Consider the following 20,397-nt stretch of genomic DNA (forward strand, 5'->3'; position numbering starts at 1 on the left):
ATAAAAATAATAAAAGACGAACTAGTTTTCCTTATATTTATTTGAAAATGATATAGAGGCGCAAAATCGTATGACGTGTATCGTATAATGTAATATATACTCAAAAAAAACTTAGAAAAATGTTCATTACTTTTCTATGTCGTCTTGGGTCTGGGTGTTTGTGGTGCCGTCGTTACTTGTTTTCCATGACACAAGTGCTTTAGCTACTTACATATGGATCAGAGTGAGCGGGTGAGATGAGTATATTCAATATCTATTTATTTATTTTTCTAGTACAAAATAAAATGCTATTTTTATATAATTAATTACATAATCAAAAGATTATGTAGAATCAGATTTCACTAATCCAATTAAAAAAAAATTAACAGGTCTAAAACTTTCTAATTTAATATCACACAATACTAATACTAATAGCTGAATTAAGGCCAAGAAACCAAGACTTAGTATCTAACCATCCAACAGAACATTAAGTATAATGTAAAATTTAAATTCTGCAAATAATATTATTAATTCGGAAGTGAATTCGTAACGCTTTCAGGTTTTAATTACACAACCGACCATAATGAAATTTTGCACAGATGTCTTCAATCATACCGAAAATATAGGGTAATTAACACCTAATTACGCTGAAGCTGAGAGCGGAAAGTAATCAATTAATTCATTAAATAAAAAAGCCCACTTAATCTGGCTTACCTTTTAAGCGTCGTTTCACTTCAGATTCGATTCTAGTTAATACAGGGTATCAATCCAAACCAAATCCATATAAACTATTTAATCATTAAAAACAATTTTAATTTAAAATAATATTTTTATTGATATTCCTGAGGTGTGTCAAACATTACAACGACTTAAATTACGAATAGTTACAGATCTACCCTGAAGTAGATACGAAATAAACAGGTAATTACTTTTATTAGAAAATATAAAAACACTGTGTCTCACACAAATTACTACAAAACACGTAAATATCACGTATTTTATTTACTCTATCGATAAAGAAACATACTTACATAATATTCAAAAAATTGACTTATGTATATCATTAAATTTATTTACATAATATATATGATCAACATAATCTCTATTAAAACTATTGTCCTTAATTCATACGTGGATTTCACTTAAAAATACAATGATAAAACAATTTCAGTCTGTTAAGGTCCATGTAATTTACTCAATACTGATTCTATATCAATATTCTGTATGTTGGCCGAGTTTAATAAGTACTGAGTATCAGGTTTTGTCTTTTTGTTAAGCGACTCATCGGATGTCCCACTTTGTGCCCTTTTCCTCTTTTTCGTTTCTGTTTTTTCTTTCACTTCTATATTTTCAACTTCTAGAACTATTTCAGTTACTGTTGTTTCATAAACAGTATCTTTATTATTTTCACTTTTTAACGGTGTATCTATACTGGTCAATGTTGAATCAAATATTTCGAAACACTGCGCTCTTCGATCTTTCATTGGTGTATATAATTTATCTATATTAGATATTGAACTCACTGCTGCTTCTGTTTCGTTCGTGCTATAATCTTTATTAGGTTCGATGGAATTCTCTTCATATAAATCTTTGAAAGGAGTCGCTCTCAGCCGTATTGAAACTCCATCCTCTATACATACTTCCATAGAAAATGTATCTTTCAATTTTGAAATATCACCTCTGGGCACAAAGCTGGACTCGTCAAATTCGCATGTTACAAAATTCTTGCACCCTTCATTACATTCGTCAACCGAAAGCTCTACTTCTTCGTCAACTTCATCTTGTACTATTTGCAAATTATTTGTAATACTGCCATCAGGTTCGACCTTATCACTAACATTTTGAGGAACCTCAATTTTAGTTACACTTGTAATGTCACTCGACTGTACTACAGTGTCTTGAACAGGCGTCGCATCGAGCAAATCACGCTCGATTATTCTTGCAGTCTCAACATCAAAACCTCGTCTCACTAAATCAATGTGCAAACTTCCTTCATTTTCAGGAACCTGCTTTTCTAGCACTGAATTTTCAATGTATTCTCTTATTTTACTAATATCATCATTATCAGCATTAGATATTGATTGATTTTCCTTGTACTTAGCGTCTTGAGAACCATCATCGGACCACCGAAGAGGTTGTTGCTCAGTATCAGAATCATGAGGGCAATACACGTTAGCATCTCCAATAATATTCTGCGTACTTTTCGATAAGTCAGAAGAATTTGGATTAGCATTGTCTGAATTATAAGATTTTGTGCAATGTAGTTTTCTAGGCGTTGATGATTTCCTTCTTGATTTTGTAGGAACAGCGGTAAGAACAGGTAATACTGTCGTATTTTTTTCTTTACTAGTTGTACGTTTTCTTGACAATGATTTTGCAGAAAGTGTATGGAACATGTCAACAGTTTTCTTCCTTCCCTTATTTGGCGTTTCTTTAACTGGTGTTTTTCGAAATGGCTTTATTCTAATATACTTCTTGGGTGTTTCTTTTTTTAAGGGTGACTTAGGTATATTTGATACTAACTTTTTACTCTCAGTTTTACTTTTAGCCTTTAATCGATTACGTGGCTCTATTGATTTTTCAGATTTCCTATCCCGTAAACTTGTATTGCTCGTCTCACTTGACACAGAAGCTACATCTTGACTTTCAAGATCCTTGGTCCTTGCCGTGATATTAGGACTTTTATAAGACACATTTTTTGTGCACTTCCTCTGTGGCCGACTAGTTTTTTGAGATTTATCTTTGGCGTCAACCTTGGTTACCTTAGGTTTTTCATTTACAACCTTAATTGGTTCTTGAACTACAGTAACAGCGCACTCCAATACTTCTGGTGCTGGAATATAATCTTGATCGTCTGGTTTATAATATGAACCTCCACTGGAATAATCAGTAAGCCGGGAGGAGTATGAGGATGGAGTTGCTTGTACTGGTTTAGGCGTAGCTAAAAACCGTGGTGTTGGTATATTCATAATTTTAATATCTGAAATGGGATCGTCAGGCAAATCTGCACCTAAGAATTTGGGAGTTTCCATTTGAATATCATACAATACTTGTTTATAAGGTGTCTCTAAAAGATCAGATATATTGAGTTTGGCTCCAATAACATTTTGTAATGAAAGTCTTTCCGTTTCTGGTGTATCGACCCTCTCGTCGCTGTAATTATTTTTTCCTATATCTGCTTGATAATCTTCATTCTCCTTCGGTTCCATAGTGCTCCAATCTGATTCTCTTATTATATTAACTGTTGGATTCATAGAGAAATCTAAAGCTTTTTTGTCAGCAGGCTCTTTTTCTTCCATAGGCTCTAAAACTTTATCAACAGATTTTATCTTTTTCTTGGATTTTTTTGTTTTAGGTGACAACTTTTTTTTACTACTTCTTAACTTATTAGTAAGTTTATCAGATTCCGGAGTTTCTTGAACATTCTCATCTTTGGATGAAACCTTTTTTTTATTAATTTTGGATTTCTCGGGTTTCAATTTTGGTGTAATTACAGCTTCGTCGTCATTTTTCACGGCAAGAGCACGTAATTCGGCATCCCAATTTCTTTTTTTAATTTTTGTACTAGTTGTGTTTATCGGAAGATTTGTAATAGAAGTATTAGAATCCGCTTTCTGAATTACTATTTTATCATTATTAACATTATCTTCAAGTTGAAAATCATTATTTTCACCACTGATTACTTCGTTAGGTATCATTTTATTTGTATCTTGTTCATTAATAGTTTCATGTAATATTCTTCTAGGTGTTGTGAAATCTAAAACTCTAACGTGCGAAGTTCTTCGAGGAGTAGACGAAGACTTTCTCGCTGGAGGTAAAACGTGAGGTGTACTGGTCTTGTTAGAAACTGTAAGATTTGTATCTTTTGGAACTGAGCTATGTGTTATATCTATTGGCTGCACTGAACTCATTTGTGGCGCCGCTCTTGAAGGATCTCGTATTAGTTCGTCCATTGTTTCGGAACTAGGTACATGTGCAGTATTATTTGAAACAGTATCTATCATAAGGGGACCTAACATCCGAGCTGTTGTTGTAGTGGTTGTTTCTGCAGTATTTACACTTTGGACTGTTGAACTTGAGTCCATTGTTGGGTTCTGCGAAGCACCTGTAACAAAACGTATTATATTCCAAAAAACATTTTCAGCAGTGCAATAAATCACACTTATTTTGTTATTATTACCTGATGCAGGGACTAAAATTATAGTAGGCATCGCCATGATTTCATCTTTAGTGTAGCTGAAGTTTGTTCCTTGTTGTGGTTTGTTCTTGTACGCTGGTGTACCATTTATTAGAATTGTCTGCATTTGAAACAAAGGGGTCGATGTAACAGGCTTTGTCGCAGGACCTTTTTTATTATTATTGCTTTTAAAGCTTTTACCTACTTTGACATCTGAGAGTATTTTGATTTTTGGATCATCAATTTTCTGTTTGCATAGACTTTTTATTTTAGGTAATTCACTTTTCGGTGTTTTTGTTGAGTCATTAGTATTACTTGCTGGTACATGTTGTGAATTAGAAGTAGCAACTTTTAGTAAGAACTGCGCTTTTGGTGGGCCTTTAATGTGTGTTATTTGGCTTATGTTTACTTTACTTTCTATTCGTGCGTTTTTCCTAAAAATTAAAGAAATAATGATGTCAAAATATTGTAAGGTCTAAGCGAGTTTTTGTTTAGCGCATGCAAACCATTCGTAATATATTCAATCTCAAACAGAACCTTACAATTCTATAAACAATTTAGCTCAATCGAAAAGTTACTGATAAGATTTCTTTTGTAACTTACTGTATGTTAAAGTTTTCTGAAGTACTTGAATCGGGAACAATTGATTTTTCCTTATCAATGATTTCTGTAAACATTAAATAATATCATATATTAATATGAAAATTTAAATTTAGAATATAGATATAATGATCAATTTATGCGCACCATTTACTCCCGTTGCAAATTCCTGGAAAGTACCAGCATTAGGTATTGTTCTATTGGTACAATCTTGAGAACTACCTCCCCTAGTTGGAAGTGAAGAATTATTGTTGCTACAAACTAAATTTAATATATTATTAAACTCTTCAATTTTCTGTTTTGATTCATCTGACTTCTGTAAATATAATAAAAATAATTGTTATTTTTAAAATGTACTGATTACCTCTTGTACAAAATTCATAAATAATGCAGATAGTTTTCCACTTACAGTAATTTTCAAATTAAATTAGTATGATTATTATCTTTATTTACTTTGCGGTGAAGTATATTTTGCAGCACATAAGTACATGCTAAGTAAGTATTGCAGTTGTATTGTGATTTTGATAGTTTATATTCAAAATCACATTATACACATCTTTCCATTTAAGGAGAAGATGGAACATATCCACTCACACTGTTTCAATGCTGCATGACTGACATACATATATGGTATAATTCCACCGAACATATGTACAGTGTACTTCCTCAAAATGTTTTCCTTCATCACAAAGCAGAATAATTCAACAATTATATTAACATAAAACCACAACAATGAACGCTCTGGTCAACAGACAATCCATCTCAGCCATCATGGCTTCCAAAATAAGGAATTTTATCATCAGATGCATTCTTAGTACAAAGACTGTAGTAGCTGATGAAATATCAACCATTTTATTTAACTAGATTTACAGCCAAGTTGGTTATGTTTATTTATAAAATATTAGCTAGCTTGTAATCTAATCAGCCAGTTCGTCACATTGAATATACCATATCATAAAAAACAATTTCGAGTAAGCGTAAAATGTTCATATGAGTCTTAAGCATAATTTTTATGAAACTTTATACTGCTAACTATTGATCAAATTAAGTGTCATAAATTAAATGCATACTAAAACATATGAAGCAAAGCTTGTGAAATTGTGATATGTACAAATTTCAGGTACATATGTGTGTGTGTGTGTGTGTGTGTGTGTGTGTGTGTGTATGAGTCCATTGTTATACTTACAGAGATGATATCCTGTGTATTAATATTTATAGAAGTATTATTATCTTGCGGTGGCACTGAAGGCAGTTGTGGATCATGACTTGTACTACTTAAAGTATTAGTGTTCCAACTTTTTAAATTGACATCAGTTACTTGTTCTGTAGAGCTAGTTTGTGATGTTGCAGTTTCATTGGCTGAATCCTTGGTAACTTTATTTTTCGTTACTGAATTACCTGGAAAAGTACACATATTTAAAACATACATTGAAAGCAACAAAAAGACCATTATAAAAAAGGTGGACAAACAAAATGAGCTTTAGATAATTCCTGTTTTTATATTAGCTGGAAACTCCATATTCTATATGTATACACTACACTCTGGGAAACCCTATTTCAAACTGATCTGATGTCTATGATTATCTATGATTACTATGTCTATCTTATTGAGGATTCATAAATTCTATGCAAGTTCATGTTAAGAAAAAAAAAAAATTGTATATCTTGAATAGACTGATTTCATTTTGAAATCGAAATTAATTATTAGTCATTCACAAATTATCTATTTGCATTACATCAACCTTTCAGTCGCAAAACATTCAGAAAATGAACAAAATATACTTACTCAAATCAGTTAGATTTAAATGATTCAGGCTTATCAGATTTATGGATTTACAAAATTAAGCAAACATGCTTGGAAGTCTAAATGGATTATACTTAGATACAATTCAATTCAAACAATGTTACATACATTAATGTCAAACTGATAACCTCCTATTTTTGAAAGGTGGTTAAAAATTCACAAATGTGTTTTATGTTGTCTATTTTCAAAATCCAATTTTAAGTACACAAGTTAATATTAATGAAATAACTAGTACTTTCTACTGTTTAATTGAATTCATTAGCCCAGTTTTTACTCCAGTATAATAACACAATATGATATAAGCTTACATCAAAACAAAACACTAACTTATACATTATTTACTTTAAAAATAAAGCCGTTTTATAGTTTGGACTTTAGTTGAAACTGGACAACTCTCATATAGAGTTTCAAACTCATATAACATTTAGTGCATTTATCTTAACACCTTAATAATATAATAATAAATAACTCACTACCTCTACTACTACTATTCTACTCAAGAATCTTTTAACTACAAAATGTCTGAAATACATAGAACAATAATAACTAGAGCAGTTTATGTTGCATACCATAAACAAGGCTAATTTATTTCTATTATCACACATTGTGCAGACACATTTAGTGATATATTATTTATGAATAAGATATTGCATCAGGCTGTAGAAAGATAACCTTACTTTATAGAATGGTTTAAGTTACTGAAATTTGGTAAATGATTTGATTGAAAGTAACAGGCATGTAAATAAATTTATATCTATGACAAATGGCTACATGTACATACACAAATCAACTGTTTGAGATAGCATAAAAATCTTAATTTACTTTTAGTAAATGAACATTTTTCATAATGATCAAATTCAATTAATAGGTGTGATAAACTTGTAATAAATTTTTTTGAACATTTCTAAAAAAAACAAAATATATTCCAATTTGATTTCAAAGAAGTATATTCATTCATCATTTGAATTAAGGATTAAAAAAATTTGATAATCAAATGATTGAACTAAACTGAATGAAATGAACATTTTTAATATAGACTGCCAAAAGAGTACACATAGCATTTATTTTGACTCACACATTATTATTATTTTATTAAATTTAGCTACTTTCTTTATGGATGAATTGATGCTTAAGATGATTAAATATATAATAGCAATCAATTAAATAAGAGTAATAGTTATAAAACAACAATGGTATGTATCATTGTTTGTAACCTCTTATAATATTCACCTTAACTTTTTAATTGGCCTAGATATTACTGTGTTCGAGAAAACAGCAAATAATATAGATAATCAATACCAATATCATTAATTTAGGAAAATATTATGGTATGTATGTATGAATGGTATGTATTAATAATATGTTTCAACTTACCAGGCAAATCCGATAATGCTGTTGTTTCTATTGAACTCTCTAGAGTAGATGCCTCTATTTGACTAGCAGGGTGTATCATAGATAATGATTTAGGAGTTTTCGCTTTACACTCACAGGTCTCCAAACTTAATGAATCACAAACATCACAAACATTGCTTCTTGTGTTTGAAGAATTTTTGCTTGAACTGAAAATAGTAAAATTTTTGAATACATTACATATGATGTGTGACTGTGTTTTTTTATTAAGAATATAAATGAAATATTAGATAATTAATAGTTATACCTTATTTTATCTACATTTGATTCCTGTGCATGTAGTCTGTTTATATCTATATAACTAACAAGAAACTTGACAATTTCTAACAGATTTGAACATTGAAATAATTTCTTCCTTAACAAAAATGGCTTACATGTTTCCACTGAAATAGAAAAGAATATGTAGTAAACATAATAATACAATTTAGTTGTTTTCCAATAAAGCAAAATTGTGAAAGATGGCTCTTAAACGCAATCTTATATTGTATATAAAAATAACTTTTGGTAAAAACATTGTTTAGCATAAACTCTTTAACAATAAAATTAATCATTTTAACCAATTGAAACATGTAATATATTGTAATTTATTAATTATAGTTCAAGCTGTAGTTATAAATCAATATACCATATATTTTAATAGCCCTATATTCGGCTAGAATATTCCTAAGTGATGTCATAAAGATTCTGTCATATTCATTTCTAAGGGCATCTAGATATGGGCTAGCCAGTAAAAATTCATCATAAGCCGTCATCAACTGTTCTTCGGCAAGATACCCTGAAATCCAAAACGAAAATTAGAATGAGAATCCAGCAACAAATTCCGTTACATGACGGTTTTCGCGCTCCCGCCAAATAAAAACAACTTACCTAAAACGAGTTTCGCCAAATCTTGTGATGGAAACGGCGGAATAGCCATTTTCCGTTTGTAATAAATGTAATCTAATTAGTAACGCATGTTAATCAATATCTTACTTCGAGAGTTTAATTATAACACAAAAGTTCATTTTTGAAAATCCAAACAAACACTATGAAACCACGCACAACTGAACGTCAAATGACATTTGGGTTTTGTCTAACAGATCATTTTCATTCATTTTCACAGAAAATAAAAGCACAAGAAGTATAATGTATTAATGAAACAATATTTTTATAATTATAAACATAAATTCATTCAAATACCAATTATAATCTCTTAATTTTGGACCACCTAAATTATTGATCACTGTCTGAAGTCGTAATCATTATTAAAGGATCTTAAAATATTGTATTGAAACAAAGTGAATTTAAATTTAAGGGTCTGCGAGGAATTGATTAAATTCTCGATAACTATTGTCTTATTTAATTGTTCTGTTTATGATAGACTCATAAGAAAGGATATATTTTTGAGAAAATAAATTATTTATTAACTATAAATTCTTAAAAACAGAATATAAATAGATGCAAAAATACTTAGAAATAAACATACAAAGCTTATATGTACAAATTTTCATTTTATTGAATGACCTGAATTTGTATAGAAGTAAATTATAAAATCTTCATTCATTCTTCATTCTATCATGGCGGTTATTCCTTTCGTCATCTACTTTGTCATAATTTATATTTGAAGTTTTCTAGCGTTTATTTGTGTTTTTTAAAAGCTTTGTTATTGTAACAACATTTTTATCTGTTTATCATTACTTCAATCATTTAAAACAATGAGTTCTGCAACTTCAACTGCTCTTTTCGCTTGTTCTCGTTGTTTCTCAAGACATCCATTTGAAGAATTATCCCCAGGAGAACAGCTTTGCAAGGTAATAAACCTTATTTAAACATTAATTCATATGACCCTCATTAATAATATTTAACTTTGGATATAAATTTTGATTTTAAAAAACAAGTACTCACTTACTACGTTTACTGTTTTACTGACGTCAAATGTGACGCTGTAATTTTCTGGGTATTTCAGGAATGTCGTGGCTCTTTCCCGGTCGTCAAGTGTACGTATTGCCGTTCTGAGTTTCAACAAACAAGGTCAGTGCCATATGCCAAATCATGTGATAAGCTATTTCAAATGCATATGTAAATATTACTCTTAAAATTCTAAAACATTAATCATGTAAGCAGAACCTTTCATTAATGAGTCTTTATATTTATCAATTAATTTAAAACATTAGTAGTATAATATATATTGGCTCTAGACTGTAATGTGTTCAATATAGTAAAAATGATTAACAGTTAGTTTCATAAGTGTAAGTTTCAGAATGTTTAAGATTTACTTTACATTGCTGTGGATAATTTATGAATGTAACTAATAAAAAAATATGTTGACAAATATACTCTTATTTTTAATTCCAGTAAATCTAATACTTCTTCAATTTGCAAAAAATGTGAGGCCAATGTTAAAGCTTATGGCAAACCGACAGCATGTGAATATTGCAACATTATAGCTGCTTTTATAGGTATGTAAATATAAACACATTTTCATTAGTATAATGTACTTCTAATATCGATTTTTTAAGCATTTTTATAATCATACATTATGAAATAAATAGCAATGAATATGACATTGTAATCATAACAAATCAAAAATTTTAAATTTGTTACTTTAATAGGATAAAACCACATTTTGAGTAGAAAAGTAAACCACAATATTACCAAAATTTAAGAAACATGTGTTAAAAAAAAATAAGATTACTAATATCAATAATTTTATGAAACATATATAATATGTGATATATAAAACCATCAACATCAGTAACATAACTAAGTAAGTTTAGTATGGCCTATATTGGCCCTTTTTGCACTAGGCCTCAACCAATAATATTGAATAAAACCTCTGGATTTGTTTTTTTTTTCGATGGGGGAAAGCAAGGAATTTTTTTAATTAAAAATCTTTTAATTTGACTGTAGGCAATAAATGCCAGCGATGCGCTAATTCGGAGCGCAAGTATGGACCTGCTGTTACTTGTGAGCAGTGCAAACAGCGATGTGCTTTTGATCGACATGATGATAACAAAAAGGTTTTATATCTTATCTGAAAATACATATTTGCTTTCTATAAGACTATTGCTTATTAAATTGCTCTTTTCATAATTAAATAAAGGACAGTGTATAATTAACAATATTTAAGTGCTTCCAGGTTGATGGCAAGTTGCTGTGCTGGTTGTGTACCCAGTCATTGAAGAGGGCCTTGGCTCGTACCAAGCAACATCTTTCTGCTATTGATAAACACAAGCATCGCTCACACAAGTTAGTTACTATAATTTTATATAACATAATGAATAAAATGGAAATAAACAGACATGTCTTATGTTCTAAGGTCGAAAAGCAGTCACAAAGATAAACGTAAATCGGACATGATGAAATCAATGAACTCTGGCGATCTTTCTCTCGGTGACTCGCAGCCAATGGAAAAGAAATCAAAGCTGAATCCATTGCAAGGTTTGCTTGATTTATTTCTTCTTAATAATAAGCCAGTAGCATTCTTCATGTGGATTTTTTATAATCTGAATTATTAATCCATAGAGGTTTTATTACAAATAAAATTTTTATAATTATAATATTTTTTGTTTGTGTCTATGGTCAATTTTATTTCAAGATTAGACCAAACTGAAAATTATGGTAAGTATTCACCATCACGCCGAGACACTGTCATGTTTTCAAATATGAAGTTTTTCTTAAATTGTAAATGCGCAGCCATTCATGTAACCTAAGATGTTATGTTTCTTGCCTGTATTTAGTTGGGCTCACTCGCTCTATAATCAACATATAATATAAAGTACTTGGTTATCTGTGCTAAGTTCTTGAATGTGGTTATACTATTATAGTCTGTTGAATTGTTCAAACTATGCCATTGTTTAACAAACAAAGCATTGCGAACGAATTTTCGTCTGAGATTTTTGCGAAATAATAGATATAGGCATTCTTGTATGTTTGTTCTTGTTATGTAGTGAACATTGCCAAAAATTTTAATTGTCGATTTATTAAGCATGATTTTTACTTTTTAATTTAAGTTGATTATGTATAAAATTCTTTTTTTATTGTTTTTTATATGAATAATCATTTTAAGATTTTATTATTTTCTAGCATTATGATTTCTTTTTCTTTTTTAATAAAACCAGTTTCTCCTTATAGATATGTACTGTTTGTTAGGTGAATTAGACCCTAACAGTTCCGACCATGTAGTTGCAATGACTCAACTAAAGGAAACAATTGCGAGTCTACAGAAGAAAGTACAGCAGAAGGATAATGAGTTACTTTCCAAAGATAAACTGGTATGTCCTGTTCTTTATGATATAACAATTCTCAGGCCGATTAATAAGTAGTATTTCATTAAATTCCAGATAACTGAACTGAAGGCACAGCATCACAATGATACAACAGATCTTCGTAATGAGATGAAAAATAAAGAACGATTGAATGAAACTAAATTTAATCTTATGAACACAAAAATTCAAAATTTACTAAAAGAAGTGGCAACACTGAGTAAATCTGCTAAAAAGAATAATAAATTCACAAAGTCTGCTCTCGCAAACACCGAGAACAGCGGCAGTGGCACAGATAGCCCAAGCACCAATTAGAACAATTTCTCTCACATTATTTATAGTGATATTTCAATGGGAAATAGGCATTTTCCTTTTATTTTTTTACTCTACAAATGGTTTCATTTGTAGACATATTTAAAACTTAAGCATAAGTAGGTTTCCATTTGATAATTTTCTTTATCTGTAAGCAACTTACCATTGTTTCTTTTAAGATGAATAACTTATTTGACTCAACGGTGCGGATAGTTTTCATTGGTAGGTTAAATGCGGGTGAATGTTAGTAAAACATTCTCAAACGGTTGCCACATCCTACCTCTGGTTAATATTAACACCAAATGTGATTTTTTTTTAATGTAAATTATTATTAGTTATCATTGTATTATTTAAAATATCATTGTATTCAAAATCGAATTCTATTTTTATTTTTTTTTATAAATCATTATAAAGTGGCAACTTTGTAATACGAAAGACAATCTTAGGAAATTGCGAGATTATTTTTGTATATTTTATTTTGAAATTTGTGTCAAATATTATGTAACTGACAAAAAAAATAAACCATTTTTTTATTGAGAATTTTAGTAATTTGACATAATTATGTCTTCAACATTTATTTAATCGTTATAATAATACTTATTGAGTATGTCAGTGAATACCAAAATTAGATTTACAATTAATTGTCATATCAATATGTATTGTGATTTCTTTGAATCAAAGATATAATTTCTTCATTTTTAGTGTGCAAAAAAACACTAAATCATAATAGACAATGTACATTGAATCAGTGATACCACTTTTTAAAATAAGTTTAATATGTTTTTTATAAATCACATATTATCGTGAAACATTTGTATTGAATTAGAAGTTTGTGTATGAGATTTGTTGATTATCGTTTTACTTACACAAGCCCCATTAGTAGATCTGGCTAATAAAGAATTTCAATTGAATAAAAATTATGCTTAGGCATTTATAATTTTAGACAGTTTTATTGGTTGAATTCATGGAGATCTATGAATCATACACATGTATGATTCAGTAAAATTAATGTGAAAATTTAAATTAATTGATTTTGAAAAGGTAAAAAAAAATATTTACAAAAAGTATCACAACTTTCAAAACAATATTGGATGTTATCACTTACGAGGACTTTTAAACTGGAATACGGAATAATACGAAATTAATTTTGAGGCTGAAAACGAAGACTACGACGTAATTTAGTAATAAACAAATTCCATTGTAAAAGTTCCATTGGTTTATTGCCTTGTAAGAACAAAATTTTAACCTTATGATGAATTTGTGAGTATAAAAAAATGTTATAATTATAGTCACAATTATAAAAAAAAAAAAACAGATAACAGACAGTATTGACAATTATGAAACGAGTATTTCAGATTCCAATAATTGTAAATGGATATAATTATTAGTGACTAAAATAAATACAATAAATGGTGTTGAAAACATTTTTATTATTTTATTTAATCCCTTCGTTAGATATTAGGTACAGTAAAAAAAATGAATTTAAATTGATATTAATATTTGATTAAAGCAAATTAAACATTCTAGCGTTATCGAATGATTAAATTTAGTCTTTGCTTTTAACACATTTTAGTCCACTATTATTTTTAATATAAACGTTTGTTTTTTTTACAAGATTATGCAGTTAGTAATATAATCTATAGTATCCCATATTATAATAGGAATCTGCATTCCACGCAAATGAAATAAAGATATAATTTGAAGCAGACATTGATATATTTTATTTAAATATATGTAACTCTAAGGCGACTGACTGACTGACATAATGATTTATCAACGAACAGCCCAAACCACTGGACGGATCAGGCTGAAATTTGGCATGCAGTTAGTTATTATAACGTAGGCATTGGATAAGAAGGATTTTAATACATTTCACCCCTAAGGGGATAAATAGGGGATGAAGATTTGTATAAATCTACTCAGATTTTCGATTGATTGAACTGAAATTAAAGATTAGCAACTATTTATTCTTCAATATAATTATGTAAGATCCTCCAAGAGGCTCCTTTTTGTGGCTAAAACATAACAACCAATACTCTTAAAGACGACTACTAGTATGTAATAAGTATAAATGTAAATCACTATAGGTATAACTTTGAAAATTTCATCAAAATTAGATTCAGTCATTTTACTTATTCCTACACCTACGTATTAAAAAAGGCACGTGTAGGTGTAATTAATTAGAAGTATTCGGTTTATAACTATAATATTTATTGAAAAAAAAATATAGGTATTATTGTATATTATTGATAAAAAAAATCCTTATATCCTGAAACTTCTCAGCAATAAATGGATAAATCGACAATCATGGAATTCTTCGTTTTATACAAAAAAATATCGAATTTTTCGTCGATAAAATATAAAGTTTGTATACTTTGAACGTGTTATTCGATGATAAGTATTCCGGATTCTGTAAACAGCCCAATGCTTAAAAAAGTTCTTATAAATAGGTACCTACGTAAATGTAAATGTACCTACACTAAGTGCTGACCTGACACTGCGCACATTTAAAAAACATTCAAAATTTTAGAACAATTTTCTTGCATGTGCTAAGGTTGGCTGGTAGATAAGGCTATATAGCTTTAAGTCCGCCTTTTGCTCAATTTATTTTTTGTTAAATAGTTGTGCAATAAAGTTTAAATAAATAAATAAATAAATAAATAAATTACATTAAGCTTGCGGAACCCCGTGCGCGCCATAACTTAGGGCGCGCACCAAAATGTGACCAACTATTTTTGATCCCTGCTACTGGCCCATCAATTTGTTTTAATATTTATTTTGTCATACGAAACACCTCGCAAAGTTTAAGCTTGAATAAACACTGCGACTCACAATTGTCTTTATATAGTGATATGGATATGATAAGAAATCGTCATAGCGATGTTTTTCAGCATTCCGCACGTTTATCGCATAATACGATTTAGTACGCTGTCTATCTTCTGTCAGTTATTATGTTTGTCCATCACGTTACATTGTCCTTAAAAATAATATCTAAACGTATTAGGAATCATTCATAAGTCGAACAAAGCGAATGTCACTTATGTCTGGGAAAAGTAAAAGGAAAAATAAAATGCTAATAAAAACAAGGTTTTGAAATACTAAAAGATTTTGTTTCATTAAAAATAAGTAGGTAATCATAATACTTTATTGGTTAATATTTTTTAGGATAGATTAAAATAAGAAGAAATTTGAGCGATATTGTTGTTATTTATTGTACACTAACTCTTCGATGTGCTTGAGTGCTAAAAAAAGTAAAAAAGTAAGAGAGAGCAATATATATGGGTTTTTAATTTGCGGCTACAAAATATGAAATCAAACACTTTAGTGCCTTCAAGTAGTAAAAAAATCTGAACTATTTTGTACCAATAAAGATATTTTATTATATTATTTATCGTGGTTATTGTCATACTAATGATGATAAAGATTGATATTCGCGAACCTATATAAACATATATATTTTTAACAGTTTTTTTTAAAGGTAAAATCTCTTTGGTTGTGCAGTTTTTGTAACTACCCACAATACCTTATTTTTTAAATAAAATTAACAGGTGATAAAGAGCAGTAGGTTTTAGATTACAAGCCCATCGCAGGTACAACCCATCAGATATTATCTGCTAACTATATATTTACACAATATTGTCCTTTGCCGGGTTAAAGGTTAGCTGTGCCAGTAGAACTATATGCGCAAGGGACATAACATCCGATTAATATAACGCCATTGTCTATGGAGGATGATTACCGTTTACCATCCATCCATGGCCCATATACTCGTCCGACTACCTATATAATAAAAAAAACGTACATAAATGTTGGTATGTTTGGTTTTGAGTGCTTCATAGTGCAATACTTGGTGTCGTAAATAGTTTTAAATAATTATATAAAACTATTCATGACACCAAATAATTATATAGTATTTCTTTAATGCAGAATGAAAATTTTGTAATTATGACATAAAAATAACATTGCAATGAATCCTAATAATAAATAACTAAATTGTAACAAAAATATAAACCCAAGATATCAGTGCTTAATTCTTACCTTTACATGTCCTGTAATCCTTTTCCATTTTTTTATGGTTAATCGATATCATTTTTATTACAAATAAACGGTTAATTTTATTTACGAAGATTTGATACTTATTTAATTGATTAATAATCATTAGAAAATAATGTAAACAAATTTACTGTTACAATCCTAATTTTACCGACGCATTTCTCTTCATTTGTGTATTGGGAATGAATAGGCATGCTGTTTTCACGTATACGATTTGACTCAACTATATAAGCTATTTCACAGAGCAACGTAAACAAAATTCAGTTCAACATTTGTCGCGAGCAGCCTAGTACAGTAACAATGCATGTTCGTGCATTTATACTTCTTTTTCTTCTACACTTTGTTGAACTAAAGGGTTCGTATTTTAATGTAATAAAAACTATTTTAAGTTAATTTTTTTTAAATATTAAGTAATCGAGTCATTTTTAGTATCATATCTCCATACTCCATACCATTTCATATCTCATTGGTGAATTGTGGAAAGCCGACTTACACTATTTTGATGTGTTTCCCTTAAATTTTTTATATATTTCGTCAATGTAATAGCTATTGTATTATGAATTTAGAAAGAGAATGTAAAAATTCCATTACATTATAGTGTTAAGACGATAAAATTCATCATTAATTTTCCATTTAGTCAAGGTTCTAAGTTTAACTTAATTTGTGTACCTATTATTATTTCAGTGTTAGATTTATCATGCAAAGAAATACGCACTTTTGTCGATGGTCATAATTCACGTCGCCTAAGCTTAGCCAAGGGGAATGTTCAAAAACAGCCTGCAGCATCTGAGATGAAGTACATGGTAAGTTACAGTTCAAAAATAGGGATATAAACTGTGCTTTTTTGGCTAAAATAAAAGCTACAAAATAAAATAGAAATAGGGACTAGTGGATAACTTATTTTTATCTATCTTATTTTCTATAATTTATGACCAATTATTAACCAATATTATTACTTACAATGACCATAAAAACATAATTCATATTGTTGCCAATTAAACATTAACAGCATTTATTTATAAGTTATCTTTTATATCGTATAATTTTTAATAATAAATAAGCATGTTTTTTTTTTCAGATTTGGGACAAGGAGTTGGCGGCAAAAGCATCCAAATGGGCATCGACTAATCAATTATCCCACAATCCTGACAGAAATATTGGTAACTACGAGTATGATTGCTATGATGAATACCTATTAATTAGATGCTAGAATAACATTATTAAATATTTTTGTTTATATTGCGTTTGTGATTTTGACTAAGTAGGTAAAACAATATACCGAATTTACTAAGAGTTAACTAATGTTTGATACCATTTTTTCGAAGAAACGAAAAACAATTTTAGAAACATGACTCAAGTTCGGATCAACATAAATTTTTCTATTTACTGTTTTTTTGGGATATCTCAGTCTACATAATTAATAAACGTAAAAGTAGTATCTAATCGTCAATAAGATCACCTTAATGTAAGATATAGTGTTATATAGTTTGACAGAATACCAGAAGGCTCTATGAGTAAGATCTTCGTCGTTCTCACCGTAATAAACATATTATTAAGGGATATAAGATTAACAAGATTAACTGTATTTGATGAGGACTGGATTTTCTTAGTGGTAGGGCTTTGTGCAAGCCCGTATGTATAGATACCATGTAGATAAATACTGCTTTGTATCGGTGTGAAGGGTGAGTGAGCCTACCTACAAGCACAATGGACAAAATATCTTAGTTTCCAAGGCGAGTAACAAATTGGCCATGTAAGGAGAGATTAATATTTCTTACAACGCCATCGTCTTTGGGCCATCACTTACTATCAGCCTTATTGAAAGTCCACCGTCCTATAACGTAAAAAAATCGATGTTAAATGTTAAATTTGTATTACAGCAGTTTATTTGAAAGTAAATTGCTTTTACAGCGTCCGGAAGATTCACAACGGGAGAGAACATATATATGTCGGGATCCACTGATCTCAACTGGAAAATAAATGTTGATAATGCATTACAATCTTGGTTCGATGAACACAAAGACTACACATATGGACCACTGAAAATATCCGATTTCAACGGTTCCAAAAAAGCTATAGGACATTATACACAGGTAAAAATGAATGATACACAAAAAAATATATTTGATTCCGTTTTTAAAAGAGTAAGTGAGTTTTTATATTTATTCTGTGATAAAATTTAGCTATTATAAACACGATACATAAATAGTATTGTTTAAAATTCGTTTTGGCCTTTAATAATGTGTATAGAATTGTACGCTCACGGAATATAAGAGAAAAAAAGGTTCTGTATGAACTATGCTACATACGTCTTAGATGTTTTTTAACATTCAATCATTCTTAGTTATATGAATTTAAATCTTCAGTAAATTCTCAGATCATTATTTTTATGGTAGATGGCGTGGTCTGATTCCATATACGTTGGATGTGGAATTTCCGAAAATCTGAAAAACGGAATGAAAGAATATTATGTAGTCTGCAACTACGGTCCACCGTAAGTTAATAATTTATTATTATAATGAATTGATTAATGAACTACAAACTTAAGTGTAAATTGTGAGAAGCACAGAACAGTAGTAAATAGACTAGGAATTGATTCGATACCGTGTCTGTACTTTTTGTATTTGTTTGCGAGAGGTAACGAAGAAGTAACGATTACTAATAGAAAAATTGTACTAATTTAATTTAATATAAAAAATATTTAAAAATTTTGCCGCCCTAAGTCTGGATATATTGGGCCTATAAATTTGACAAAAGGCACATAATGAAGGCTCTCTCGATTCTTTCAACAAATCGAAGTCATACCTACTTGAAAGTAAACGGAAATAATTTCAAATATATTTAAAATTCGTAGGCTTTTCCTGAATCATTGATTAAATTACTTTAACTTGGAATGTACATAAAACTCACCATTATCATCAATTCAAAAGGACAAAATCTCATTAATCTTAACATAAATACTTACAGTAAAAAAGGTACTCTTCATTTACCCATAAGTCGTAAAAGTGTTAAATTATAATCATTAAATATTTCGATTTGTACCTACGAATTTATTAAATGGGACCAATGCAACAAAAACCTTACTTTATTTAATGATAGTAATTAACATTTTTATTTAATTTTAGCGGAAATTATTTAGGTCAGACTCCATACAAAGCATCTGGTAGTGGAAGTGGAAAACTGATTTGTTCTACTAAAGATTGCAGCCGCCCATACGGAGACAGCTGTAAATAACTAATGATTACCATTAATCTTCTTAATTTAAAATTATTGTTAGTAATTTTATTTAAACAATTATATATAACTTAATTTATGAGATAAATAATATATCTAGTATTTGAATTCAATAAATTATTTAGAAATATATGGTTAAGTCACATCGAACTGTTTTTATTAACCAACTACCAACGAAAGTGAAGAGGCCTCGGCGGTACTCAAAGTCAAAGTCAAAAACCTTTATTCAAAATAGAAGTGTTTACACTTTCTTATTGATTGTCGAAAATCTACCACTTGTTCGGAATATAATACCTCAGACATGAGAAGAACCGGCGAAAGAAACTAAGCGGGATTTTTTTTTAAATGTCAATTTATAATTTACAACAATAAAGATGTACTATGTGTGCTTAGTGACAACATAATGTCGGAAGAGGAGGGGGCGGAGCGTAAGCGGGGGTATCACACGGGATCGTGATCAACACGCTCTAATGCGCCAAAGGCCATTAGGTCAATGGTGACGCCTTTATAGATCGATAACTGCCCCAAACATGAGGACCGAAGTGTGGTTGGCCGTTGAGCCAACCTAATCCACCATGGCCTTG

General features: G+C 29.6%; 3 protein-coding genes across 7 annotated transcripts; 2 read left to right on the forward strand and 1 right to left on the reverse strand.

Annotated features, from left to right (window-relative positions):
• Window positions 1-765: 765 nt before the first annotated feature.
• Window positions 766-9,016, reverse strand: LOC124532339 (putative mediator of RNA polymerase II transcription subunit 26). Of its 2 annotated transcripts, XM_047107218.1 has the most exons (10): window positions 8,838-9,016; window positions 8,596-8,745; window positions 8,218-8,353; window positions 7,935-8,119; window positions 5,943-6,154; window positions 4,904-5,072; window positions 4,760-4,823; window positions 4,362-4,590; window positions 4,160-4,277; window positions 766-4,084 (listed from the first exon to the last, which is right to left on the reverse strand). In XM_047107218.1, the coding sequence occupies exons 1-10, from the start codon at window positions 8,884-8,886 to the stop codon at window positions 1,155-1,157; spliced, it is 4,242 nt and encodes a 1,413-aa protein (XP_046963174.1). In that variant the 5' UTR covers window positions 8,887-9,016; the 3' UTR covers window positions 766-1,154. The 2 variants fall into 2 exon arrangements, with proteins under 2 accessions (XP_046963174.1, XP_046963173.1); XM_047107217.1 differs by having other exon boundaries at window positions 4,160-4,590.
• Window positions 9,017-9,507: 491 nt separating this feature from the next.
• On the forward strand, window positions 9,508-13,376 carry LOC124532338 (protein FAM76A). Of its 4 annotated transcripts, none has more exons than XM_047107213.1 (8): window positions 9,508-9,760; window positions 9,916-9,980; window positions 10,305-10,408; window positions 10,860-10,969; window positions 11,080-11,198; window positions 11,269-11,390; window positions 12,084-12,223; window positions 12,293-13,376. In XM_047107213.1, exons 1-8 carry the CDS (start codon window positions 9,665-9,667, stop codon window positions 12,527-12,529), a joined length of 993 nt encoding a protein of 330 aa, XP_046963169.1. In that variant the 5' UTR covers window positions 9,508-9,664; the 3' UTR covers window positions 12,530-13,376. The 4 variants fall into 4 exon arrangements, with proteins under 4 accessions (XP_046963169.1, XP_046963171.1, XP_046963170.1 ...); XM_047107215.1 differs by having other exon boundaries at window positions 12,102-12,223; XM_047107214.1 differs by having other exon boundaries at window positions 11,089-11,198.
• Window positions 13,377-16,841: 3,465 nt separating this feature from the next.
• Window positions 16,842-19,879, forward strand: LOC124532532 (venom allergen 5-like). Its single transcript, XM_047107477.1, has 6 exons — window positions 16,842-16,934; window positions 17,264-17,382; window positions 17,658-17,739; window positions 18,491-18,672; window positions 18,976-19,073; window positions 19,705-19,879. The coding sequence occupies exons 1-6, from the start codon at window positions 16,880-16,882 to the stop codon at window positions 19,811-19,813; spliced, it is 645 nt and encodes a 214-aa protein (XP_046963433.1). The 5' UTR covers window positions 16,842-16,879; the 3' UTR covers window positions 19,814-19,879.
• Window positions 19,880-20,397: the final 518 nt, after the last annotated feature.

Source organism: Vanessa cardui, chromosome 9 (genome assembly GCF_905220365.1).
Source record: "Vanessa cardui chromosome 9, ilVanCard2.1, whole genome shotgun sequence".
NCBI classification, from domain to species: Eukaryota; Metazoa; Arthropoda; class Insecta; order Lepidoptera; family Nymphalidae; genus Vanessa; species Vanessa cardui.

Bases quoted from the DNA above. Each gene is read 5' to 3' on its own strand.
- LOC124532339 (XM_047107217.1), bottom strand. From the start codon at position 8,886: ATGGCTATTCCGCCGTTTCCATCACAAGATTTGGCGAAACTCGTTTTA. The intron at 5,073-5,942 runs GTAAGTATAACA...TTATATTTACAG, and splicing joins ATACACAGGATATCATCTCT to AAGTCAGATGAATCAAAACA. The intron at 4,824-4,903 runs GTGCGCATAAAT...TAATGTTTACAG, and splicing joins ATTTGCAACGGGAGTAAATG to AAATCATTGATAAGGAAAAA.
- LOC124532338 (XM_047107213.1), top strand. From the start codon at position 9,665: ATGAGTTCTGCAACTTCAACTGCTCTTTTCGCTTGTTCTCGTTGTTTC. The intron at 11,199-11,268 runs GTTAGTTACTAT...TTATGTTCTAAG, and splicing joins CACAAGCATCGCTCACACAA to GTCGAAAAGCAGTCACAAAG. The intron at 11,391-12,083 runs GTTTGCTTGATT...TTCTCCTTATAG, and splicing joins AAAGCTGAATCCATTGCAAG to ATATGTACTGTTTGTTAGGT.
- LOC124532532 (XM_047107477.1), top strand. From the start codon at position 16,880: ATGCATGTTCGTGCATTTATACTTCTTTTTCTTCTACACTTTGTTGAA. The intron at 17,383-17,657 runs GTAAGTTACAGT...TTTTTTTTTCAG, and splicing joins CATCTGAGATGAAGTACATG to ATTTGGGACAAGGAGTTGGC. The intron at 19,074-19,704 runs GTAAGTTAATAA...ATTTAATTTTAG, and splicing joins GTCTGCAACTACGGTCCACC to CGGAAATTATTTAGGTCAGA.